This window comes from Rhopilema esculentum, chromosome 7 (genome assembly GCF_057945365.1).
Source record: "Rhopilema esculentum isolate cy_ngs chromosome 7, ASM5794536v1, whole genome shotgun sequence".
NCBI lineage: Eukaryota > Metazoa > Cnidaria > Scyphozoa > Rhizostomeae > Rhizostomatidae > Rhopilema > Rhopilema esculentum.
This window is the reverse complement of record NC_142821.1, coordinates 7,102,406-7,130,356: the sequence shown is the minus strand read 5'-3', so window position 1 is coordinate 7,130,356 and position 27,951 is coordinate 7,102,406. Positions and strand designations below refer to the sequence as shown.

General features: G+C 35.5%; 2 protein-coding genes across 2 annotated transcripts; one reads left to right on the top strand and one right to left on the bottom strand.

The window, feature by feature from the left end:
• Positions 1-29: 29 nt before the first annotated feature.
• Positions 30-21,855, top strand: LOC135683710 (trichoplein keratin filament-binding protein). The gene is made up of 18 exons (XM_065199046.2): positions 30-372; positions 2,269-2,377; positions 3,235-3,293; positions 4,203-4,245; positions 5,287-5,343; positions 6,612-6,680; positions 7,302-7,333; positions 7,837-8,041; positions 8,520-8,569; positions 9,864-9,930; positions 10,432-10,470; positions 11,187-11,258; positions 11,922-11,983; positions 12,745-12,826; positions 13,041-13,226; positions 14,819-14,886; positions 19,357-19,432; positions 20,946-21,855. Exons 1-18 carry the CDS (start codon positions 179-181, stop codon positions 20,976-20,978), a joined length of 1,503 nt encoding a protein of 500 aa, XP_065055118.2. The 5' UTR covers positions 30-178; the 3' UTR covers positions 20,979-21,855.
• LOC135683715 (uncharacterized protein ZK643.6) lies at positions 21,015-27,951 on the bottom strand. The gene is made up of 7 exons (XM_065199057.2): positions 27,700-27,951; positions 26,467-26,490; positions 24,849-24,953; positions 23,315-23,410; positions 22,561-22,668; positions 22,052-22,177; positions 21,015-21,481 (listed from the first exon to the last, which is right to left on the bottom strand). Coding segments are annotated over exons 1-7 (558 nt in total). The 5' UTR covers positions 27,797-27,951; the 3' UTR covers positions 21,015-21,479.

Below are 27,951 nucleotides of genomic sequence, written 5' to 3'. Positions count from 1 at the left end.
CAATTCCCGTATTTCTTATTGTTTTTGGACTTAACACATTTAATGTTCTTTTTTAAATCCTGTCAGTCTGACAGATGGGTAAAAATAAAAGATACGAAAAGCCACCGGTTTATTTGCACACCCTACGGAGGAGAATTTATAACGAGGCTGCTTTAATTTGAGCATAGAAACAACAAAAATGGCGCTCCCAACGTTACAACCGTTTTGGATGAAAAACTATAAAAATACTACTGAAGCGCTGATGGTGAAGAGAAACCAAGACCAATCAGAATTCAGAGAAAAATGGGACAAAAATTCTCAGTTTTTTAAAAAGTCAGAGGTTGAAACAGCCAAGCAAACTGGATGGACGTCGAATCAGTCTTTTCAAAGGAGGTTTGTGGTTTTGTTTCTCTATTGTATCTTTATGTATCATGCTCAAAAATCTCATCTTTGCAAACTGAATTTGTGCATCACCTGAAAAACGTCTTTATAGAGACATACATTGTTATCGGACATTGTTTGTAACATTTTGAAAGAAACCAAGTCCCGTGGCGTGAACACAAACAATCAACTTCACAGGTCTCCCATGATAACCATAATAGGTAAACACAACATGATAACCTAAATAAACTTGAACATGAATGTTAGGGTATTAATGGGTGATGCAGGACGCTGGACCATAAATTCTTCAATAAATCACCCTATAGACAGGATTTTTCTAAACATTTTTATAGAAAAGAAATAGAGTGAATGAGGACAGATTGGCAAATCAGTTGAAGGTGTCCCACATTATCCATGACTATGCTTAGGCCTTACATGATTATCATGCGTAGACATGCAAGTACAGGTTAAGCTAATAACAATAAGCAACATTTGAATTATTTTGGGCTTTGCGCAAGCTATTTTTAATGTCACTCCAATAGTGAGAAAGCAGTTATATGTTGAAATCTTTAAAACTCTAATTGAACTTTTGACGAGCATCAATTATTTTTGTTCACTGGGAACCAAGCAATTTTAGAACATTTGAGACAATGTCACTTGAGTACAGTGTGTTCAGTTTTACTAGATCATATGTAGCTAGACAGAGAATCAGAGGTTAAAAAGGATATGTTAGTTTTCTATATTTTGTCTCGTAAACTTTTTTTTTGAGGATCCTAATGCATGGTTATCAAACTTTCCTTTGAAACAATGGAAAATAACAACAGTGAACTTATGTTTCATTCAACACAGTTGTTTTTTATAAGAACTGATTTTTGCAACTTTTAACAATTCAAAAAGGTTTGTTTCTTGGTTTAAAAAGATAATTTGAATAGGCAAAGTAGGTTTTTTTGTAATATTACCACAGTTTTTTACATTCCCACTGTGGTCAGGTGGAAACACATCTTGTCACTATTTTTGTACCACTGTGTTTCTTTGGCCCATTTGTTAAGTTGCCCATTTGTTAAGTTTCTTTAAATTTTGAAAGAAATGAATCAGAACCAAGCATGTAGTGAATTACACCCCTAGGAAAAAAAGGCATGTGCTAAGTGTTATCTTCTAGACATAGATGATAGTAATTACAAAATTTAGGCCTTTTGTTCTGTAGCAGCCCTCTTGTTATCAATGCTGTTTTGGTGAGTTAAATCATTGTCTTTTATCTGCAATATTTAATGCATCATCATTTATCAAGACTTTTGATATCCAAACTTTGTTTGTCCTAACACCATTTAAGGTGTGATGTTTTACATATGAACAAATTTTCATTTGAAAAAACACTAATTTAAGCTCAACTTCAATTGAATTTGAGCCATAAAATGAATTCAGTAAGTTATTCAAGCATCCAATTGAGTTTATCTCTTTGAGTTGTGTTACCAGCATATACAAAAATAATTTGTTATTCACATGTTTTGCCTACCAGAGAATGCAAGCCTCTGACAAATCAATCTAAACTATCCAGTGCCATTGGCTATACCATGGTGTTACTGAAAGCTAAAATTATATTGACTCATTCTCATGTCTTATGTGTGATTTTTCCTGAACAAAATATTTGATCATCTAAACTTTTGGCTTATCCAAACAGCTCTTCTCACAATTCATTCCAAGATGTTTAGATCAACGAGGTTTCACTGTAAATTTATTTCAACTAATCATACTTTGTAAATATAAACATTCAAATTTGTGAACTGCAAACATAATGTAGAAATCAGTAGTAGACTTAGCCATTGTAGGACTTTCTTTATCATCCTTGATCTATTTTAATTATGTTTCAAAATGCTAAATTTTATAATTTTTAATTTTATAAATTTTTAGCATGAATGCAGTTGGTGAGACTTACCGAAAAACAACAAAGCAACTTGATCTAGAGAAAAGAAGAAACAAATTAGCAGAGCTATTATCAATGGAAACAGATGCGTTACAGGTTCTTAACTATGAGCTAAGATGTCTTAGTTTCAATATTCAGCTGATTGTTTGCTAAGAGTTGTAATTTGAAAAGGCAGCAATTTGCCCTTTTGGCGCTGAGTTCAACAAAAAAAGATACACGAAATTGGAACAACAAACAATGGTTATTTAAATTCTATATACAAATCCGGTTTGATGCGCAACGTGGTTACAAAACTTTCTGATCCGTTACAATTGAATTGGTACTTTTATATTTCATTCGATCAAATTCGCACTCTTAAGCAATCTGAAATCTGTGCTCTTGGAGCACTCCATTTAACAGGACTAAACTCCTCAAATCCGTTCTGTGACTCTACAGCAAAATTCTAAAATAATTAAGTACAATTAAGTGCATACAATAGGGAGGAAAATCTTTTCTTTCTCAAAAACGTTAACAATTTAAAAAGAAGTGCAAGTGCAAAAAGCCAATATTTGAGTGTATTATAGACCTTGGCTACAGCTGATTAGATAATACACACATAAATAGCGGAATAACATGAAAAACTGCAAGCTTAGGAAACCTTTTTAACAAGAGTTGATTGCTAAATGTATTCAGATTAACACTATAAGAACCTATAAGAACACCTATAAGAACAAACCATGAAAATTTTTTGTTTGCAATTATTTAAAATCTGTGTGCAAAATTGAACGCAACCGATACTTCTTATAGCCTAATTCTTGACACATTTGCTATAGCTTTTTTAAAACTGTGTCATTATACCATTTCAAGAAAGACCAGATTTTGTTGTATTCATGCAAGAAATAAAGCTACCATATTTCCAAAAAAGATAAGTCCATTACACCCAAAAATATATTTTTGCCTAATTTTTTGTATAGAAAGAAATGAGGCAAAGCCGACTTTCAAAGGCAGGAAAGCTCATAGAAATGAAGGACAGGTATGGACAATTTTTGAAACTTTATCATGTTTTGGTTATGTCTACTATTTTCTTTTCATTCTGCTAAGCCCTTTTTAAACTTCTGCTGTTTCTTACTTTTGTTTCATAGTGTTTTAATAAAAGAAGATCCAAACCCTGCCTGTTCTTCAACTTTCAGCACTTCCAGCTTTCTTCTTAGTAGTAATTTCGACTTTCTTGGTTGCTTTTGCTGTAATACTGTTAGAGTATGATACGCAATTGCTACTCTTCAAAATTACTTTTCTGATCTGAGTTCTTTTTATTTGCCCTAAGCTTTATCAATTGTAAGTATGTTTAATCATGTAGCCTGTAATTAAAAGCTTGAATTTATTATAATTGAATTGAATTGAATTGATCATTGTCAGGTGTTAAGCTCTTTTAATTGATAATTGAGCTTCTGATAATTGAGCTTCTGATAATTGAAGAACTCCATACGACATTTGTAAAGAATGATTAACAGTCTATATAGAATAAATAACCTTTTATCTTTCATACTTTATTAAGACACTAGGCTTACCCAAAATACTTTTACTTCAGTTTTCTAATGAGATTGTTTTCACTTTCGTCTTTAGCTCCCAAATACCTTGATATTTGTAGCAGCCATCTCAAGACCTGTCATTGTTATAAGTGCTGGAGAATGAATTATTCAAAGTTCAAAGCCTGAGTTTAACACCATGGGTCTTCCAAAAAAAATCTGTGATCATAGTTAATCTACTGTACAACTAAGACTTTTTGGATACGACAAGTGTAAAGTTAGTACTGAACAAGATCTTATAATGATTTGTGTAGATTTTTAGATTCCGCCTAAACGTATGCTAAAATATAAATCACATCGATGTAATCATTATCGCTTCGACCATTCTTTTTTGATGCATCTCACTTGTTTTCTAGAGCTGATGAGTTACGAGATGCAAAAGAAGAGAGGAGAAAACAGGTAACTGAAGTTCCCACACTTTTCTCTCATTTAAACTGTTATCCATTAATTGATTGAAAGTGCAACGGCACGAATAATTTTTCTTTCATAATTGTCGAAAGCTATCAAAGCAAATACATTGTAGTTTATTGAAACTTCTAAAATTTCCAAGCCCTCATTGGTGTTACTACATGTTGACAGAAACTCTTATGATCGAAGATTATGCCTCTGATTAAAGACACTTAGATTGGATTACAAGATATATGTAAAGAGTGAGCAAAATGACATTTATTTACGGTAAAATCCCTATCTTTGTAAGGCTTCATAAGTTAAAATCTGAACTGCCGGGGTCCAATGCAGTTCATGCATATGAGCATTTCATTTCAAATCTCAAGCATTATGTTTACAAACAGGTCTTGTATATACGGGGCTGGATATTACGATATTTATTATGATTAGGTACCGATGCTGTTTTTGAGGATTTAACTGTAAATTCTTGCTTACATTCCGGTTTTATTACTGCACTGGAATTGTCCAAAAAGTCCTAATGGAAAAAGAAAAGCAAGAATATTAGCCTTATAATACATGCACATCAGCGATTCGGCTAAACATGAATTAGAGAGAAGTGGTAACGTGTTTACATGGCAATCTGTATGACCTCAGTTCATTGACAATAAGTTTATATAACTTCTATTGTGATTATTAATCTGTCGTTCACAATCAAACTGTGTCTACTATCAAGAATATCTACCGACTTTACCGCATGCTATTTGGTGTTGACCAACTGTCTGTGTTAAAACAGTGAATTGTGTATACATATCTAACTTGATATTCAAATAGACGCCCAAGTTTCAGATTCTAAAATCTAATTATTCAAATTCACGAAATTATGAAACTTATTGACTTGTTTGCTTAATACAATGTCTGTGTTTTGCTGTTTCCCCAAATAGAAAATGTTAGTGTGGTTTTATTCTATATTTTATTGACCTTTCGTTGAATTGTTCAGTTTATTTGTGTGTGTTTGACGTTTTTTCACTCATCTTTGCTTAATTATTGTCGTAGATAGCAGAAGAAAAACTATATCAACACTGGAAAGAAAACGAACCAGATTTGCGAAAGGTAAATCTAATCCAGCGGGTTTTTGTTGCACGTAAACCTTATTTAGCTCATGTTTTAAAAAAAATTGAAAAAATATATGAATATCTAGTTGCCTCAAACAGCTTATGGCTTTTGGACCAGCACTCACAATTTGCTTCCAACTCATAAATACATCTATGCGTCTTTTTTATGTCTCGTTTTGCTGGACTCAGCAGTCACTAGATCATCAAAGATTGACTGTAAAATATGTCAGCGACATTTAAGGTTGTTTGTTAGCAAAATTTTTGATAATGAAGGATATTGTAGCTCATACGCTCTCTAAATCCTTTAAGTTTTAGGATTGCTGCTCGATTTTTTTTAAGGTTAACCCTAAGATATTTTTATTGGTAATTCCGCATCATTTAATTAGATACTACTCTTAAGTAATGCTAATTAAACGTCCATACATACATCGTGTCGAGTGAGTAGATGAAAACATATTGTTGTCAATTTGTGCCCTTAATGAAATCATCAACCTGCTGGCAACAACTCTGTGAACTCTGATCTCGATAAGGCTATTTAAATCATATTTCTTTGGTTGTACAGCTGCCAATCGTTCTCTATCTGTGCGCATCAAGCTTAAGCTAGGTACACAACTGTTATAATCATCGAAAGATTCGCAGATGATTCAAGTTCTTAACCGTCGTGGAACTTTGTAATTTTTCTAATGGAAAATTTCACATCTGTCAAAGGATGAGAACAATCTTGAAAAAGTCATGATCACAAGACGAGCTCTTTATTATCAATTGCAAGGGAACTTTTAGAGTTTCCTGACGCTGTGCAAATCAATCATACAGGGACGGGTTTACTGGGGGGGTGTGGGGTGCGACATTCCCCCATATGTTTGCGTTTTTCGGTAAATTTTGCTTCAATTAGGCATGAAGCATTTTGGGTAGTCGGTTGTAACAAAATTATGCAGAGAAGTTGCTTTATTGCCTTGTCTTAAGGTTGAGAATCAGATTTTAAAAGTGGGCGTTTCCATCATTTTCCAGTCACCTGAATGGTGTGTCACAGGATCCAATCATTATCTAACATCCCCACTCCAAAACTTGCCTCTAAAATCCGTCCCTCATGATCATGATCATCGCAAGAATCGGTAATTGGATAAAGCCTCTCAGTCGTACGATATTTTAAAAATTTTCGTTCAAATGACCCCTCTGATGATAAAGTATTGCAACTGCAGAATTTATTACCTTTAAACATTTTCTTATCTTATTCAGTAGTGTTTATTTTAATTATTTTTTCTAAAGGTTCAGTCGACACAAGTGCAGCAAAATGTCATTCGCGGTTGGGGAGAACAGATCACAGAGAGACGAGAGGTGAGGTTTCTTAGGCATTGCTCGCTAAACTGTAGCCTTGGATTGGAAAACTGTGTTATTGTTTTAGAATACTTTAAAGATTTTGAAATAGTAGAGATAATACGGATCTTCTAGGGGTGGACAATTCGGTCTCCAGCGCACCCAGAACAACCTGTTTCTAACTGCGTGAGACCGCTTATCGTTACACAGAGTAGCCGCCGGGCGACTTGAATTGTGCACCCCTGTTACCAGAGTTCCCTTTCCGGAAACCACATGCCATGTGCGGGAGGCTACTGAAAGAGCCGCTGGTCTTCCACGAGGAGAGGACTTTTCACTGGAACTGCCCACCCTTCTCTCCCCTTCCTGAAAAAAGAAAAGTTTGCAGTTACTTTGATGACAATTGAGATTTTTGCAATGGTGCTTAAAATCCTAAGTTTTAATTAGTTGTTGAATCATCTGACCGTTGTAAATCTGAGCCCTGTCAAAAAGTCATTGAAAAAGTTTTTGATTTTTCGGTTTTGTTTATCAAAGAATCGCTTGAAAGGTTTGCGAGCTATTTAGTCAGCAATTTTGACATTTGCAGATTCATTTTTCAAATTTGTATCGGCTATCGATATGATATATGATGCATTTTTCCACTAGATTGCGAAAACAGCGAGAGATGAAGACAGGAGGTCTGTGAAATTTAGCAAAAGTTTTTAAAATAGAAGCTTCAAAAATTGTTTATATTGATTCGCGCCCTACTTTTGTAACAGTCAGTGTTTGCAGAGAAACCATATATAGAAAGACTTTAATTTAAGATGTCACCTTTCGTTACTTTTATATTTTCTTTAGGCCTTTTGAGCAACAAAAACCTTTCAGCGCGTTAAACCTTCTTGTGTAACATGCTGAGCTCGTTATGCAAATGAATCCCTCAATTCAACAACTTGCTAGTTTAATTAGTCGTCAACCATAGTTTGAAAGTGGAGGTTTGTTTGTTCAAAGTATAGCAAGTGAATATTCTTGAAATGTTTTACTTTGAGCTGGTATTTGTGGCAGTATTGTTTAAATATCTTTAAGAAAAATAAAAAAAAAAGTATCATGCTACCAACTTCAATAAATCTGAAACCCTGTAGTCAATCGTTAATTCAAGGTAACTCTTGTTGTATTGAAATTTGTGATACAAAAATGAATTTAGGTTGGAACACATGATGGAGATGGATCGTTTGAGAGTCATGCAAGCAGAAAAGAAGAGAGAAGAAGAGAGAAAGATGGAAGAGATCGAGTTGAAATCCCAGCTGCAAAAGCAAATGGAAGAATTAAGAGTCAAGGACGAAGAGGCCCAGATGCTCAAAAGGGAAGAAGAGGGGTTGGTCAAGCAAAGGATGCTTATTGATGGGGCTGTAAGTTTCGTTCTCTTGACCTTGGTCTTTGGCATTACGTACAAGGCCCTTTGTTCATTAAAAGATTATCTTAATATAGATTAACTGTTTGATGACGTCCTACGTCTTTTAGAATTTTTTGTTATCTAGACCTCAATTTTGAACTACGCCTCTGATCTTTCTCCAAATGTTCAAAATCAGCCAAATCTGTTACCAATTGGTTAACATTGCTTTTCTCAGGTCATGTAAGAATCATTTCCAGTATTGTTTTTGAAAACATTTTCAATATTACAACAATAAAATACAAGCTCTTTTTCTACACCGCTAATACATTAAAGTAGGATTATCAATATGACACTAGCTGAAAACGTTTGTGACAAAATGTGATAACGTTTAAATGTGTGGTTTGTGATGAATATTTTAAACTGCTGGAACTTTAGCTAGCAGAGATAATTTTGTTTCAATTCTCAGAAGGTAAGATACCCTTATTGCATTCTAGGAAGAAAAACGCAGGCAGTTTGAAGAGCAGCGAAGGAGACAGGAATATGGGTAAGCTTTCTACAATAATAAACCTAGCCGTAAAGTTCAAATCTCGGACCAGCTCTTTTTCCGTGCATAATGCATTCCTCTGTCCCTTTTATTTGTCCAATACCTGCTTTTTTTAAGTTCATTTCCTCTTTCTTTTTCCTTCTTCATTAATCGAAAGAGACCTCTTGTGACCGCGTGGCTGGTAAAAATCAACAAATTATATTTCTGGTTTCTGGTTTGTGTAACATATAGAATATCTGGCTTACTCACAGTCAATTGGTAAGAGTTCAAAGAGCTTCATTTCTGGTCGTCGTGGATTATTTTCTAAAATTTCACGTCAGAAACGAAGAAATATTCAACGTTTCTAATTACAAATTTATTAATGCGGATTATTAATGCAGAACAAATATATAGAGAGTCAGTTAAAAGTGAATTTTATATTGGAATTTATTTTTATTGTATATTATCACGTATTTTACAAATGGAAACATGAGCTGGCTGAAACATAATTTGACTGCCCAGAATAACTGCTACACCTGTTTTCCATATTGCTATCTACTTGTTTTCAGAATGTGTTAATCTTTTGCAGTCATCAACTCTATGACCTGACTTGAAGCTACAAAACTACATTTTTGGAGGAATTACAGTTGAAGTAGCTTATTTTAGGCACATCCGCCTTAAAGCAAGCTTAAAATAAAATGTTTGGATCAGAGCAAAGATTAAAGATGTTTAATTGTGACACCGAATTTTTTCCCAAAAAGTCAACAAAAAATTTCAGTGAGACATTAAATAAGTTTTATATTCTTACAAAAATTATCAACGCTGAAAGGTTCTTCTGAAATACAGACAAGCAAAGAATCCCCTCGTTGTAATAGAAGTGTATCAAGTTGTCAATGAACGATATTTCACAAACACATTTTCCAACAATCCTTGTCTTTGTTGGTTAACATGACTCCATAATGTCTTCGCAATGATTTTTCATTTCACAGACCTCAGCACACGAATCATCCTCTTTTTGAGTTTCCAATGTAGCAGCCGATTATTAGCTTTTATTGTGCATCCTCAACCACTTGTTTAAAACCACTTGTTTAAAACCAATTGATCAAAAACTTCAACCTTGAAGTATCTCTTTTTAACTCTTAATCTTTAAACTCCTATTTAGGCAAGTTTTGCAACCCTTTTGATAAATATAGATAGATTTTTTGCAGCACTTGCCGTCTTCTTCAGCTCTCATTGAACTACCTTTGATATCTAGGATTTTTCGTCATCTTTATTCTTAAATATTGTCATGTTTTTAATCTTGCTTTCTCTACAGGAGAGTTCTCGTGAGGCAATACAAAGCTCAACTTCGCAGGAAGAGTAAACAGGTCCAGGATGCTTTGGTAAGTATTGTTGGCAGTTGAACTCATTAATTAATACTGATAACCTCAAACTCATTTCTTCACATTTTCAGCTGTTCGGCTACAATTGCAGACAGATGATGTTGAGATTTTGCACCCCCTCCATTCCTCTCTCCTCCCCGTATTTAATGTTGGTATCTCTGTTACTAAAGTACCTATGCACAAATTTTGAATGGGTTGGGGAAGGTGGCAAATGCTGGATTGTATTGAAATCATACAAACATGCTTCCCGAAATTTGTTTAGAACTGTGTCCCAACAGCCATTTTCAAGAAAGGCACTTAGGAGAACAATCTTTTGTAAGATTCATTTTTTATTCAATCTGTCACATAGATTCTCTCGAAACAGGCACTGAACTGGCTTAAGATCTATTACTACATTCTTGGTTAAAGAAATTCTTTATTTAAGTGCATCATTACCTTATTGAAGTTAATGTTTCTGAAGCATTGTTCTTCATGTATAAGACCTATAATTCTCGTATACAGGAATTGGACTTGAAAATACTCGAGGACCTTGCAAAACAGGTAAATTTATAATCCATTCTGCAAACGCTGCAAATCGCAAATCGCAACCAGACGTGGTTGAGAGGGTGATTGAGGATGTTTGTGGTGTCCGCAGTTGGCTAGTCTGGAATAGAAGATAGAGAACCATGTCGCTTTTCAAGCGGTTTGGCAAAGTTTTCAACGGAATATACACTTTTTTGCGAAAATATCTCATTTTTGCCGCGCCTCAATATTCTTACAAGATTTCGATTTTGATCCTAAAGTTATTCTGAAATTATTGATGTGCGACACAAGGTGTGAATTCGCCTTAAAATCAAAGACAAAAGTTCAAATCTTTCTTCATGTGTTGCATTATCATAAACTAGAAGAGTAACATAATAGGGCTATTAATGTGGTATAAAATTAAATTTTAATTACTCACAGAGCGGATTAGTGTATTTAAAAAATATATATAGCGTGGAAATGGCAGTTGTTTTGCTTAGTGAGAAAACTGAGGTGAGTAAAGAATTATTGATAAAGCTTGAGCCTGGCATTATTGTTAAATTATTCTTAAATTATTCTTAGATTATTCTTAAATTTAAGCGATTTTGAGCTTCAATAATCTTATAGACTATATTCTTATATAAAAATATATATGTTTTCATAACATCTTGCTTGCTGCTTATTGATTCCATGTCTCGACAATTGGTGATTTATTTTATGACTTCTTGTAACGAATATGAATCAATTCTCTTAAGGAACAAGATGAAATGACAGTAAGAACATCACGTAGAGAGAAAGCCAAAACAGAGGCCGAGAAAATGAGACAGGTACTGCGATTGCAAGTCATTGCTATTTTGCTGGAACTGGCAAACGGTGTCAAAGCATTCTGAGCTTGACAGACCTCTAACCATATGAATATTTAATGAATATGAATTCTCTTTTTAAATTGCATGAAATTGGTACGCAATTGTGCAATGGTAGCACAGTGTTAAATATAAAATGCAAATTTTTAGGTTTCTTCCGATTTAAGTTTGTTTTTCCTGTTGTCACGCAACATTCTCTTATGCTCCTAAAAAATTGCTTCTTAAAACAATGTATGCTCCCATAAAACAGCCAAAAGTTTGCAATGAAAGTATTTCACATGTTTTGTAAGGGCAAGCCTTCAGTCGGGAGCCTTCTCTGCCTCATAATAATAATTCCTAATCGTGCAGGATTTGTTCAAATAAACAGCAATCGTTGCTTGCCTCTGAGTTATCCTGTGCAGTCGAATGTCTCATTAACATTAAGCAAGTACACTTGATTTCAACGATACTAAGTTTTAAGATTAAGTGGGGGTTTTTACTGCAAAAATTTTTTGTGTTGAAACTTATCACTGAAACTTACTGAATTACTGTTTCTGTCAGTGATCATCACACCATTTATATGTAAAGAACTGTTTAAGTCGTTTGTATCTATCTTTATAAGACAATGCCAAAATTTATGCTTTTTAGGTAGTACAAGAACAGTTAAAATTGGAAAAGGCCAGGGAAGCAGAGCTTGATCAGTTGTACCAGTATGTATGATAGCGGGTTATAGTAATCTGCCATGTACTAGTTTAGTGTTTTACATACTCTAAAGCAATCAAAGGATAAAGATGATAATTGACTTACAGTTTATATAACTGTTTGTAGCATCTCTAAGTAGATATGTTGTGGCAAAGAAATTTAGGATATTATAACAAACCACACATTTAAACGTTATCACATTTTGTCACAAACGTTTTCAGCTAGTCACAAACGTCATATTGATAATCCTACTTTAATGTATTAGTGGTGTAGAAAAAGAGCTCGTATTTTAATTGTTGTAATATTGAAAATGTGTTCAAAACAATACTGGAAATGATTCTTACATGACCTGAGAAAGCAATGTAGCAAACCATTGACAGGTTATTTGTTAGAAATGACAGTTAATTCTTAATTTAGCTGTGTTTTAAATAGACCTTAAATAATGCCTCGTCGCAAGTTTCACCCAGTCATTCAATACTGTGGCTCGTTGATTTAGGAACGCATCTAGTATTTCAGATTATAATTATTTGGGGTTATCGTCTTGGTAATGTTTGTTCCCTGGAGGTTGACATGGGTTTTGTAGACAAATTTGAATTAGATCAACTGGCATTCCATTGCAGATGAATTGTTCAGGAAGATTCAAAATTGTTCACAATCTGTTTCGAATATATACCTAACGTTTGCTTTTTCAAATGCAGGAATTCTACTTTAATTTTTTGTTGTTTTTATCTGTTCTACCTTTTACTCATTGTCATAATTTGTTCAACAGAGAAGAAGCTGCGAGGCAGTGGCAAAAACGCGAGAGTGAGTGGGAACGCGAAAGAATCGCGAGGGAAAGGCTGATGCAAGAGGTACATCTTTGCTTTGCATGATGTTTCTTAGATAGGCCCCATTTCAATTTCTAATAGAGTGATTTGTTAGGCTCCTAGATACAAGTGCTATATATTTCTGTAGGAAAAATATTCTGTCTGTAAAAAGCTTCTAAGCAATGATTTTCATCTATTCCAAAAATTTAGTTCCGATTCTTTACTGAATAATAAGTCAGCAATATTTGCACGTAATTAGGTTCTTCACGAGAGGCAGAAACAAGTTGATGACAGAATTCAAGTCGTTCTCCGCAAAAAACAAGATTCCATCGCTGAAAGAGAGGACTTGATACGGCAAATGGAAGACTATCAGCAATCGTTAGAAACAGAAAAGATCGAAGAGGAAAATAGGAAACAGGAGAGGGAACGTGAAATTAGCGAACAGGTTAGTGGCAGAAGGAGTTTGATTGTGCAGTCATGTTGCGGCTGGGTTGTAATCATATTAAAACAGGCTTTGTAATCATATCGAAACCTTAGCTCCAAGAATTTGTTGATTAAAAATGTCATCGTATAGTAGAACTTGGAATTAAGCAGTCAAAGATGAATTTGTTATAAACTAAGGAAAGGTTTATGCACAAGGCTAGATTCAGTCTTAATCTGCTGAAGGCTTTCACTCTTTACTTTTCATTGAAGTTATTTGCATTTTGACACATCTTATACCAACTAACAGCACTTTTTTGATTTAATGTTTTCAGACTTTTTGAATATATACGCCCCGGAAAACATCAGAATTCTTAAAAAGCCAAGCACCTGCTCTATTTGAGTATTAACAAGCCAAAAATTCATATTTAGTGTTGCAAGACGTTTTCCTCATACCATTGAGTTATTTTTAATTGTTTTGCCTGCCATAAACTAATTTACCGTACCAAAAAGTGGGTCTGGTGGAAAATATTTGTCAATCGACTGGCCCTATGCTAAAATATTCAAGAAATGGCTATTATTGGAATCACTTTTGGTGCCATTATTGCTGATTTGCCTTGATCAATATCTGAAGGCTTGATCTTTCGAGACCACCAGATCCAAAATAACCTTAAAGGTCCTCAAAAGTTTGTTTTGATACGCGTTTTTGGAATCTTTGCTGCCGCTTTAGACCCTTTTCGACAGGCAGACAATTTAAAATAGCTTGTGGTGAGCTATTTACGATTGACCAGGTTAACAATTTGAACGATTTTGATCCCATCTAAGCCCAAAAGTATAACCCATGAAAGGTTTCATGCAGCATATTCTCTCAGTCGTTTACAACACCCTTTGAAATAACAAGCTAAGTAGGCTTTTTCATATTGAATCCTACAAACCTAAGGTTATTTATCCTATCATGGCTATTGTATATTCATTGATAGTACGATAGTCATCTACCTTTATTCTTTCGGTGAGTCTACTATCTCACTCTTCTCAAACAAGCCCTGTCCTGATTTTTACATCTCAAAGAGGAACCTGTTTTCTTGTAATAAAACTATACATATGCCTGACCAGCTTATTTTATGATAAAGTACCCCTTAACTATAGTTAAAAGTCTCGACCAAAATTAAAACTTCATTGACCCAGTTCATTTTTGCATGCATATACATTTGAAAAACGTGTTATATGCAGTACATTTTTTACACTGGCCTTGCTAAGACATGTTGGTTTTCTGTCACCCATTCTTTAAATGCGCACTGTGCCTGAAAATAGACGATGAAGAAATCAAAAACACGATTTGATGACAGATGAAGTTTGAAGACATGTTTGCAGTATGAAAATTCTAGAAGTTAAACAAATTTCTATAGTTAAAACTGAAATGCACTTGCCAAGCTTCACGAATTGATTGCTCAACATTCAAACAATAACTTAGCTTCCCTGCTAAGCCCATCGACACCTTTTTGTGCTAAACTGTAATGTCGAAAAGGAAACTGTTCTTAATCATTTCAATAAGCTGAATTTCCATTAGTTAACTTCCCAGTCGTTTTTCGTGCCTTTATTGATTCGATTTTTACCTAGATCACTGCAAGATCTCAACGTAGATGGGACGATCAAATGAAAGAACAGGAATTGCTTGATCAGAAAAGGTTCGTATGTCTTGACCAATGATTTGCTTTTTGTTTCTTTAATAAAGTCAAATAGATTCGCAATGCTGACATTCAGTATATGGTTTCTAATGTGCATGCTTAAGTCGGCTTAAGGAAAAAAATTCTTGCCATTTGATATCTTCATATCACAAAATGCCAAGCTTCCACGTTTCACCTAAGCATCCTCTGAGACAGGTCAATGAGCATCGTTAATCTTCAACTTTGCACAAAACACGTGTTAGAAATTCAATACCATTAAGTTTTGAACAGCCTCTGTAAGGTGTATTCTATATTCTTCTCCTAATCAATATTTTTTGTTGACTTTCACTAATTTTTAAAAGTTATCTAACTTACACTTTTATATCTGTCCTTCTCAATGGATTCTCGTTATTGTTTTCAAATATGTGATTTTCCATCGATGTTCACAAAAGTTAGCATTTTGTCTCTTCGGAAGACTTAACTATATGCTACCGACTCTATAAGGTATGCTGTGGCGCAGCCTGCACAAGAGGCCTTGTTTAACGATGTTAACTTTTTGTGTTTGTATTTTACGATTTTTCATGTTTTTTTTATGTTCCATCTCCAAAACAACCAACTATTTTGCGTTTCAGTAGTCAATACACAAATTTACTTTGAATTTAACGCTGATCGATTGAAATTAATCACCACTTCCAAGATCTGTACATTTAGGCAATACTGCCGTCATTTCCCTAGCTTAGAACAGCCGCGACACCCTAGCTTCGTCATTTCCTAGCAATTCCATTGGTGTTTTGAGTGAATAAGCTTTAATGCAGACAAACATTGGAAAGGGTGGTGCTTAATTACACAATCTTAAACAGGAAGAAGAATTTAGATTTTTCAATTCTAATCATTTAAGCTCTCTGTGTCGGGGCATTTTTCACATACTATCTAGGGAAAAATAGCCCCTCCAGCCCAGGGACCTTCCGTTGTTGAAAACAGTAGTCTATTGCTCTATTCTTATATGTACCTTGGTTTGCTTGAAAAGGCCACGATCCGTGTATTTTTTTTCTTAATTTTGTCCTTTTTGTTATTTAGTTATTTTTTCAATTTATGTACTAAAATCTATCACTTAACCAGCGGTTGCTATTAGGCAACCAGACCTTTGACATGTTTGTGACAAAGCGATAAGCAGATAATTTCTAGATTTATTTACCATTTTGCTATGAGACAAGTTCCGGTGACTCTCCCATAGTAACACCACACCCACAGTAATACCACATAACTTATGCACGTGGGGGATCCTTCTTTTTAATCATTTTGCAAATATAACATCGTCCTCTTTAGAGCAAGGGGCCAAGAGTTATCTCATTTATAAGGCATGAAAAACATAAAATATATTGTGATATTACCTGGGTACAACCCCACGCCGAATTGCCTTGGTTGAAATGTACTACAAAATATTATCTCTATTGTTAGATCATTATCCCATCCTAACGCAAAACTATCATCAGAAAAAACAGGAAAGTTAATGAACTTTGTGAACATTTAAGGCTCAGGCCAAAGCCTATGGACCCCGGAATGTACAGTGCCTGGGGATCACTCAGGAACTCCCAACTCCTCTTCTTTATCGACAAATCAAATGTAGCCCCCTTGTTTCCAACTTGTTAAGCGCAATTGATTGATTGCTACGGCTCATCTTTTCATCTATAGGCATTTGATAACACAGTAAGATCAAAGTTTTTTCGAAATGATACATGGTTTAAGTATTTATCACTCATTTTACTTATAACTTTTTTCCTTGGGGCCCCTAATCGCCTTTTACTGTTTTCCTTCTGTCTCTTTTTACAAAATTCTCACCTCTTTTTTGGCTAGTAAGATTAAAAGAAGTCATGAATCCTTATTATCGGTCGCATAGTTCAAAACTACCCTGGGCACCCGAAGGTCGCATAGCTTTCTCTCGTCTCTCTTATTTTCCTCCTCCGCGTCTCTCCCTATCACTCCTCCGCAGCTGCAATGCCAGGGCGTTCAAAAACAAACACCAACCAATGCATCTGCAATGAACATGTATCAGATAATAACAATAAAGGACACAGCTATTTTTCATTCCAATTAAGAGTAAAACCTTTCGTTTTACGGAATTCGCGCCCCTTGTGCCTTTATCTTTCATCGTCGGCGTTGATTGCTTATTTCCAAGAACCCCTTTTAGGAAATGATATCAGATCCAGTTATCTCTGGTTTTCTCTCAGGTTCTTCATGTTAAATTTGATATCCAAGACGAGCTATCCTTTAGACTATCTGTCATGAATAGGTTGATTACTTTAATATCGATACACACCTAAATTATTTGCCACAAATTAAGTTTTGTTACTTTATACTCTCATAGGGCGAAGGCTACATTTTTCTCTATTTGTTCGCTTTGTGGTCATCTGCATGTGACAGAAAAAATTGTATATTAACCACACAATAACAGAGATCACTTTCTTGAGATATTTGATGTGTTTTCACTGATTTTTCAAACTTATCAGGTTCTTTAGGTTCTTTATCCTTAAAAGAATTTTTTTAGATTTTTGTTACCCCGTGGTTAAGATCGTGCTTCGCAAAGATCCTCGGCTGGTCTACAGCTCATCTACAAGACATTGTGAATGTTTACACGTCATTATTCACTCGTATGGATACTTAAATTAGGAGCCAGTCTCCTTCCATGTTTTCTAATTTCCTATCAATGGTTTCTAATTCTATAAGGATGTCATTGCAGATTTGTCTATTATGCATCCGAATGCCATAACTATAGTGAATTCCCTGGGTTTTTATAGATAGATTAGCTTCAATTTCCTTCAAAGCTCCCATCATTAAGCCAGCGTTCTCAAATCATACCAGAGCATGGATTCATTCAATTCACTGTCAAGCATGATTCGGGATATCCTGATGTGACCACTGACTAGACAAACAAGTTAAGAGGATGCTCATGCAATGATGCTTCAAAACGGCTTTGTATATCCAGTTTTCCGATCTTTATGCATTCTTTTTAGCATTCATAGACTCAACAATTTCCTAACTTTTCGTCTCGTTGGCTGTCTTTTTCCGGGGGCCATGGAAGTCTTTCTTTGTTCTTTTTTGCTTGTTTCACCACACTTCCCGTTATAATTATATTGTTTATTGACAGCGCATCCTTTGTTTGGCATTAAGAATACTAGTAGAGCTTGTTAGAGCTCCCGAAATTTATCCTGGCTATTTTCGTCTTATATGAGCAGAGAAATGACGCTATCGTTATAAAGCTGCTTGAAGTGTGAAAAATTGAAGGAGATCTATTTTTCAAGTCCCTATCTCTTTCAATTAAGAACCTCATCATCTTAGAACCTGATAACAACTCACATCTTGGTGCACTGACATAACGTCTATTTTCAACTTGTTTTGCCATTGTCATTTAGCACCTATAAAGTAGCTTAAGAAAGAAATTTGATTTCTTTTAGAAATGGCTGTGATACTTACTGTAGTTATTACATATGTAATGAACAAGCAAGCATGCGAACATGTTAAATGGACATCCAAATTACAGATCTTGTTATAATTCGAGGAGAGTGTTTTCCTTCCAAACCATTACAACCCACAGAGTTTCCAAACCAAGTGAAGCTGGTCACTGATTTTGTACTTGGTAATAAGATCTGCTATAAGGATTTATTGGAATTTGATAAAAAACCACTTTATTCAAATCATACGACATTTTAGTAATATGATTGTGGAATCGCAGTTAATAAGAATAAAATGCAACCTCTCCTCACAATGCCATCGGTGACGTTTGAGTTATATAAGCCATTGATAATTGCGAATTTTTCTCAAACCAAGATGTATGGAATTGTTATGTAAAATGGCTGAATTTTCGTACCATATCAATCAACCTCCAAGCAAAGGCCATTAAATGCTTAGAACTTTGACACAACAAGCCTCTAGTTATTCAAACTTGCTTTGGCAGTCTCCGTAGATCTTTATGTTACAAATTGATCCTTATGAGTTTCTTAAAGTATTGTGAAAATTCGTCAAAAATGCATTCTGATAGGCCAACGGAGCTCCCTCTATTCCTTGTGGGTGGTATTATCTTTTAGAATATGTCCTCATTTTTAGGGAATGCCAAGTTCTAATTAGGGAAAGCATTGCGTCCTTGTTGAATGCCAAGTTAAAAAAGGGGGAAGCCTTGCATCCTTGTTGAATGCGACGTTCTAGATAGGGGAAGCATTGCATCCTTGTTGAATGCCAAGTTAAGGAAAGGGGAAACATTTGTGCCCTTGTTGTATGAAATGCTCAAGATAGGGAAACATGATCACTCATTGTTGTCATCTCAAAGATTCTAGTGACGTGTGTACACGCGCGCGCGCGCGTGTGTGTGTATGTGCGTGCGTGCGTGTGGTACGTGTGATGTTTAATTAGTGTTTATCTGTGCACAATAGATAGCTTCATTCAACTGTTTGCAATTTTTTCATCCACATTTTCTTATCATCTTTATTCATTTTGTAGACGCGAAGAGGAGGCATACAAGAAGTTACTAAATCAAGAAGTCGTAGCGATGACAGCCCGAGACGATTCTCCAAGGGTAGATCAATATTTTCTTACATTTCTACTTCTGTTGCCCTTTTACGGAAAAAGCTAGAAGGGCCGGACGGAAAAGCTATACGGGCGGATTCCGTGTTTCAAGCCCGGAACCTGATCTCAGGCTACAGGCTTTTAACTTCGTCATAACAATGTTGTATTCGACTGCACACCTGGCACAAACAGGCACTAGGCATTGACGGATAGCGAAACTCCTAGTCTTCTGGACTTCATTTCCATTTCAAGTGTTTTTTCGCTGAAAATTTCTTTCGACCATCTGATACTGCAGTGTAATAGCTAGAGATTTATCTGTTTAATATGAAATGATAGAAAATGATTTGCTTTTTTGTTGATTACAAATTACAAATAACCTACGTCAATAACTCTAGCCCAAGTCTTGATTGCACTAGATGTACTGTCGCAGGTTCAAAGTACAGGTTTCAAAGTTTTGTACTTTGTGGAAATGTTGGTGGAACTGATAAAATGAGTACATATTGTTATAGGCTGAAAATTCATAAATTCATGACGATATCTATCAAGTTTCTTTGACACAGGAAAGCATAAAAACACTGTTTTACTTAACAATGGCATGCTCAATGTTAATTGGTTTTCTCTTAAACCGATTTGCTACAAATGAGATAGTGTGATTCTCGTGGACATAGTCAGAAGCGAATTCAAAACTTGATACCGTAAACCAATTGATAGAAATTCCGCAATATGTCTACACTACAAGTGGTTGTCTCGTATTACCTAGACAAATCCTTGTTGACATGATAGTTCGCAACTAATATTTGCGACAATGCTATGAAATCCCTATGTTAAAAAGACTTGCATATCTAATGTTTCGGATATGACTATCAAGGAAGACTTCAAGAAAAACACATTTAGAGAACCGTGCAGACCTTAAGATCAAACTAAGGACAAGCGTGGTTTTCAAAACCTTGGTCTTATTGTGTCGATAGAATTATTAGTTTTTTAGGAATAAGACTTCGTTGTCTTCTCCTTTAGAAGAGCTTTGTTTCAAAAGCCAGTCAAGAGAGATAAACTTCTGACCTTTGTTATGAAACAAGACCTTTGCCAAAAACCAACCCACGTTGAACAAAAGAGATCTTCTCTCTGCGACACTGCTGTCGTCATATAAATCCTGTAAAGTTCAGTGTTTGTTTTTGCAGATTTTAACTCGTGATAGGTGTTGGTATTGATGTGTTTAAACTTAAAAGCATGTTTTAGCGAAGTTTTTATCAAGAGCAATCTTTTATTGCAAACGTGATATTTAGTTCGTAGTTATTGTTGACTTTTATTGTGCGCTACGAAAGAGCGTGCTCACTATTAGAAGTTTTCATCTTTTTGTCCACTCACAGTGCATTTTTTATTACTGCTGACCAACGGCTTTCAGCCCCCCTAAATAACCGTTCACTACTTTTAGTTAAATACCCTCTCTTCGAGCTGTTAACTTTTGACAATTTTAAAACTCTAAGAAGCCAACCGATTTATACCAACCGATTTCTTTATCGTAGACATTCCGTCGGAGGAAGTTCGCTTTCGAATGATGAGACAAATAGAGACAAGAAGAAGTTGCATACGAGTGAAGCTAACATGGTATCTTACTAATTTCATTGTATATAATGTTGTAAAATACAACAAATCTTAGGGTTCGGTTTGAGAATGCTTCAATTCATGAAATTAATTTGGTGTACTTCCGACTCTGGGATAAGCAGATGGTCAATAAATTATCAGAACGTGGTTGCACCATAGCTTTGAGCCAGTGCTAGTCATCTAGTGGGATTATCTTTTGAATGCGTATGTTTTCAGCCAAGAAATGAGCTCGTCATCTTTACTTAATTTAACTATTTAAAGTATAATTTCTCCTTTAAATCCTATATACAAATTTGTCTAAGCGTTTCTCTAACTGTTCTCAGTGCATATGTGTTCACGCAAGAAGTTTCCACTCTCCTCTTGTATAAAGCCCAAACTATGAACAAAACTGTCTAGCAAATATCCAGTAAGCCTTTTTAAAAGGCAATCCGCCTTCTGTTTTCTTTTCTCTGCTTTCCTAGAATAGAACGAATCAGAAGTCAACGTTAGTACTAGAAAAATTGTTGCGTCACAGAAATGTAGCTTAAAAATGTAATGAATATAATAAAGTTTACAAAGGCAAAAAGTGTACGCTTGCCACGTTTTCGAAAAATCTGCCTGCTTAAAGTTTTGTGATTAAGAAAATACAATGAATGCTGCTGGAAAATATTTTAAAAGTGGGAAAGAAACATGACGCGCCGACATCCTCCCAAAAACCAAAAACGCAATTATCCATTATTGGAAATCTTCATGGGATTTTTTGCAGAGAAGATCATACAATCTTTATACTGCAATATCGCTAGACAGAAAAACTGAAGCTGAAAGTAAATCTTATGTATATATCAATATTATTTAACATTAGTATTTTATTCCATCTTGTTCTTTGCCGATTTGATGATGCTAGATTTAGTTCGAAACACTGGTAGTTTTCACCGAATCAATATTTCGCAGAGTTACTGAGCAAACGCATTCGATGTGGGCTTTCGTGTAAACCATTATCGATAAAACCAAACACCAAATGTATTTAGTGGTAGAAGCAGAAGCTTACATGATTCGTCACAGAGGTTACAGGTCTTCTTGCACAAACGCTCCATATTTCCCTTCATTGTTTCGCAGAAGCCAGATTTTTTAAATGTTGGGCAAAAATCTCTTTGTTCTGGATCATCTTGGCAACCTGGGAATAAATACAAATAAAACTGTGACTCTGGCTCCCTCTTTTTTTACTGCCATCAAAAGAAACACCCATTCCTTGCTAGCTTCAGATGAATTTAATGAATTTATGGCTATTTCTTTTTGTAAAAGCAGTCTTCGTTATCTGGATACAGAATCTTGTATATTATGCGCTCTTTTTGAAAGACGGGTGTTCTGATGGAAGTATTAAAGAACTAGTGGCCCCGTCGTATTATCCCTACCTTTTATTTTTTCATGGGCGATTTGTTGGCTTCACCACCCTTTCCTACAAGTTAATGCTACGCTTGCTTATGCAGTGCTGGTATTGAAATTATGAGCAACTCTCTTTATGCGAATACCAAAAGGCCTACAGTTTCAGCCGCTTACCTCCACAAAGACCACACGACGAAGCACATTGAGTTCGAATAGTGTTATATGTGTCGCAATTCTTTTTTGTTGCGTGTTTGGCGCATTTGATGCTCCTGTCTTTGCAAGCTGCAACAATAAAATGCGATATGCGTCATAGTCGCACAAATGGTTGGGGGCTAGAATCTACAACGTAGACAAATGATCATAGCAATGTGGCAAAGTACAGAGTATGTTGAAAGTTTAGAGTAGTACAGAGTTTCGATCATTTGATCATTCCGGACTAGCTTCCTATCCGCACTCCTATCGATGATTGGATCGTTCCGGACTGACTAACTATCCGAATTTTTATCGAACATTAGACCATTCCGGACTTGCTTACATCAATAAACTAAATTATGATTTAAAGTTCTTTAATTTTTAGTGTGTAGTTAAATAAATTTGGACACAAGATAATATTTTACTGTAGAAAAACATTGGACCGGTTTAGTGTAGGTTTTTAATACTATTAGCAAAAGATGCTTCCTGTTCCCTATTATGAAAAGTGTATCCTTAAAAACTGTTCTCACATTCTTAAATTTTGTAGTACCTCAGCCGTAGCTTGCTCTTAATATTTTCTTAATTTTAGACCAATTTTGGGTGTCGAATTTGTATAAAATTGTTCTTACAAAAAGTGCATTCATCAATGCAGCCTCAGTCAAGATTACGAAGAAAGCACTGACATATTCATAAGCAAATTATAGCATATAATTGAAATATATCCTACAATGAATACCTGGGCATCCTTTTTGGTTTGGCCCTGTTGCGTATGTTGCGCCGTCCCAGCAACATCCAAATGGCATTTCATTGCATAGCAGTGGTGATACTTCTTCTAGAAATGCAAACAGAATCGAATTAGTGACGTCATCTTTGAGAATAGCTACTAGTTTTATTTATACGTCCTTGCTTCGTAAGTGTTCATGTAATCATACTGTGTTTTCAATTATCAAATCACTCGATGGTTATACTTTATAAGTCATTTATTTTATTTTATTTGTTCTATTGATCTCGACAGGCTATTTCTGTTTGCTAGAAGTGTTGGATACTATCTAAATGTACATCGTAACATACATGAACAACCCTCCCAATGGCTTAGTTTCCAAGTAAACAGCAAGAAAGTGTAGAATGCTAACCCTTCATTAGAGGTGGGAATTGGATTAACGAACTAAGGATAGTGCATTCGTTGCCTAATATTTCTCGTAAGAAACTGCAGCTCGTTTAGAAAGTACTAGAAATTATTTCATTGCATGCTGTTTCTTTAGTTCGGTAGTTTGAATGCACATCTTTTTAGGATCCGCTTTCTCAAGTTTTAATGTTTTTCGAGAATATATTACGCACAACTACTACTTTCCGTTTTTCTCAGTGTAACCCCCCACCCCCCCCCCCTTCCCCGTATACCCCTTCTCTTACGCCTCTTCCCGGGCCTCTCCCCGCCAACCCTTCCCAATCTTATCAGGACCACACCACCGTTTCTTGAGGGAATAAGAATAAACGTCATTTGCGGCTAGAGGTTTTTGTTGTAATGACTCGCTTCATGGTGGCATAACCTGCAACTATTTCAGAAGGTTATGATTCTACTTTTTTTTATTTTCTTGTTTAGCAGACTTCAAAAGCAACACTGTTTACTGCGGCTAATAGCCAACAATAGGCATTTTCATCTCCATTAAAAGCGATCTCCGCCTGTTCTCAAAAGCAGGAGGGCATATCTTGAATTTCTTGAACATTAGCAAATATACCAGCTTTCAATAAAATGAATATGACGACCAAGGGTGCATTTAGGTTTCGTCTTCCGAGCGTGAGAGCATTTTCTGCTTTTTTAATCTGAAAATTATTGAAAATTTATTACGCGAACTTGAGTCTTTCGGATGAAGCACGACACATAAATTAATGACTCAGTCAATCCTGGGTGCGCTCTTCAAGTACACAGAGTCACTCAGTGCTCTTTAAATATAGAGGAGGCATATTCTGGGCAGTCTTCTTTGCTTTTTGCACTTTAGCAGTAAGGCAAAGGCAAAATATTTCCTTGTTTTTTCTATTTATGACCTTTAAGGGTGCTCAGACCTTGCAGCAGTCGTTGGGACTTCTATAAGAACAAGCCCTGACGGGTTCCAAGTCTCAATTTGTATCGCGCACTCGTTGTCTCAAAACGGAAATATTGACTGGGAATGGTAACGTAAAATAAGGAATGAAAAGCTTATACATGCTAAAGAAATATTGTGACTTCTCTAACTATTCAATCAGACTACGACAGAATTAGCTAAAATACTTACTGCATAAACCACAGGTTCTTGGGCACAGCTCTTTCAAGCTGTCACTTATGTCACAGTATTTGTCGTACTTGATGCATAATGATTTGGAGATTTTGTCTTTGCAATCTGTGAAAACAAGGATGTTACGAGTTGACAATATTATAACCTAGAATATTCGTATTCTACTTGGTTTTTGATAGCTCAAATGAAAGTACGTCAGAAGTCAATGTGCGATAACAAACTAAAGATATCTCTATAACAACTGGGGGACTGATACTTAAAAATATGCAGGAATGAAACCGTGTGTATTTTTTAAAGAGATCCGAATGAAATCGCCGAAGGCCAAAACGCAAATGAAGATTAATCCTACTCTTGTGGCTTGAATAGACGAACAGATCGTTACATTACTTCTTTAAAACTAACAAATACAGTAACAGAAATTATGAGTGGGGTTTGGGCTGCAATTTAGAGGTACTTTTATAAAGGAAGTAGAAGGCAACTCAAACAGAAACTCAAAATATTCACTCCGATCAAACAAGACACTGCTGAGGAGTCATACTCGCCAAGAAGACTGTATTGTGGCACAATAAAGCAGCCATCTATCTACTTAAGTGCTGATTAAATTATTTTGCCACTACCCTCTTCATTACGGCAACCAGTGAACCAACCCTACTTTGTCATTTATTAACCAACTGTTAGCAGTTAATTCGTCTGCGGTAAAAATTTATTGATCTTTCATCATTTGCAAAATCCACATAAACCAAGTCGTTTAATTTAACATATTAAGGCCTTCTCTCAATCCTAAGCTCGTTAGTTGATAAGAAAGTATGAGGTTGTTCTGTGGTCCCAGCAAATTAGGACGTAATCAGTGCCAATAATTGAATGCTAGCCATACGCAACCTAAATGAACATCTCCCTTTATAACCTAAATAACACTTGCATGTACTAAGAATTATTTTAATTTCATTGCAACCACTATCCACTAAGATGAAACCTGCTGACAGACTGGCTACAGGTATTTTATACTCTCTTATGTTTTGTCCCATTTACTGTTTGTCCCTGGGGCTAATGGCAACAATGTCACCGAGTACAATCCATCCAATCATGTCAGTCACATAATGATGTTTATTCATTATGTCCGTTCTACAGAAGCATTATCAAAGAGGAGGGTTCAGATCTTCCATGATAAAGGGACTTTCTATTTTAGTTTCCCATATCATTAAGTTTTGATAGATTTTGAGTGTTTAAGATTTTTGATGACAGAAGTAACCAATATACTTGACTATTGCGGCTTTGACCCAAAAGATTAGATTTGAGACCTGATACAAGATATGGAAAATCGATAACAATGCGTGGTAAAAATTAGAGAGGAAACACGATTCCACTATTTATTCAATTTTAATAAGATTTTACGTAACTACCATTAAGGTTTGGTGGCAGGCATAACGAATCCGGATAGGAAACATGTTTTCTTGGATGCCACATTAACAGGAGGGCGTTTTCTTACTCTAGCGTCCTGTGATTCGATGATCCATTAAAAAAAACTCTTCGATGTGTATGACTCGAGGTTGATTGGATTATCCTATCCGGATTCAGTAGTTCCACCGGTCTGATTATATAGGAAATATTGTACACATACCTGAAGGTTTTATTGATGAAGAAACTAGAGAAAAGAAGAAAGATTTTTAGCACAAGCCGTCTAAGCAACATTTCATGAGAAGTGAATATCTTGAATTGAAAATGTTTTTAATACAGAAAATTAGTGTCAAATTTTATGATCTATTACTGAATTTAATCTATGTAATTAATGAACACAGCATCTCGTTCACAACCATACTCATCGGTTATCTGTGTGTAGTGAAATTGGTTTCCAACTTCCACGATATGAGTATTTTACTCCAAGTTTGAGGTTTGCATGCCAAAAAATGAGAACACCTCTATTTGAGAAATGCTATGGGTGATACAGCAATCATGATTGGTTAAGCTGATACCGAAAACTTCCTCCCTTATCTGTTTGTTATTCAAAATTTCCTACGGGTGAAAATAGAATGAATCTACTTTGCATTTTCGTATGATGGCTTTTCAGATTTTCACTACTGCGCGTTCGATGTCCTTTGCCCCTATTTATTAATGCCTGTACGAAATCATAAAAGATCCCGCTTGGATATCGAAGGTCGCATTGGGACCAGTATCGGAGGGTCCGCCCACCGGTTGATAGTTCAAACTACCTGACAAAATCCTTAAAAAGCATGACTTCTGGAATTCCAAAAAGAGAGCTTGAATCATGTAAAGATAATTGTGAAATTTTCGAATTGCTGATAACACCTGAATTGCCCCCCCCCCACCCCCTTCTCTTTCTCCCCTTTCCCTCTCGGGGGACTGCGCCCCTGCGGTAGCATCAGTTTATGTGAATGATACGAAGAATGACTGGCGCTGATCTGTCAGTCAATTGCGCTGCTCTGAAATTTATACAGACATTTTAGAAGCAGATGAACAAACTGGGGAATTTTGTTAGAAAATTTGATACGAGTTGTAACTTTCTTGTTTGATTATAAAAATGTTTTGATTTTGCTAAATACAAGTTATTAACAAAATGCTGAAAAAACGTCCAAAGTGATGAATAACCAACTTCAAGTTCAAGAGAATATCGTTTAATAAATCTTTGTTTAAACAGCGATTTCGGATAGTAAAATCAGCAAAGATGCGGTTGTTCTTTGGCAGTTATAAAATCAGAGACCGTTCTTGGCTGAGGTTTTTACTTTAAGTTCAAATTTCTTTTCTTGGTAATATATCCTATTGATAGTATAACCGAATTCAGAATATATTACTATACTCTGCTAGACCAAGTAACTATTTAGAAACAACTACTTACCCGATGTTTTCCATTGATCACTCAATAAAGCTTCTGCCGATTTTGAAATCGCAATGTCGTACAGCCAGCATAGCAAGATTACCGCAATGGACCTCATGATTCAGCGATGTAACAGAATCCTTCACTGAAACGGCAAATTTGTAGGTGAAATTAATATGGAATATCACTGCCCTGATGATTGAGAGGATAAGAAGATACCACACAAACTGTGTCGAGTTCTCTACTACACTCTGTCACCGGTCGTTTGAATTT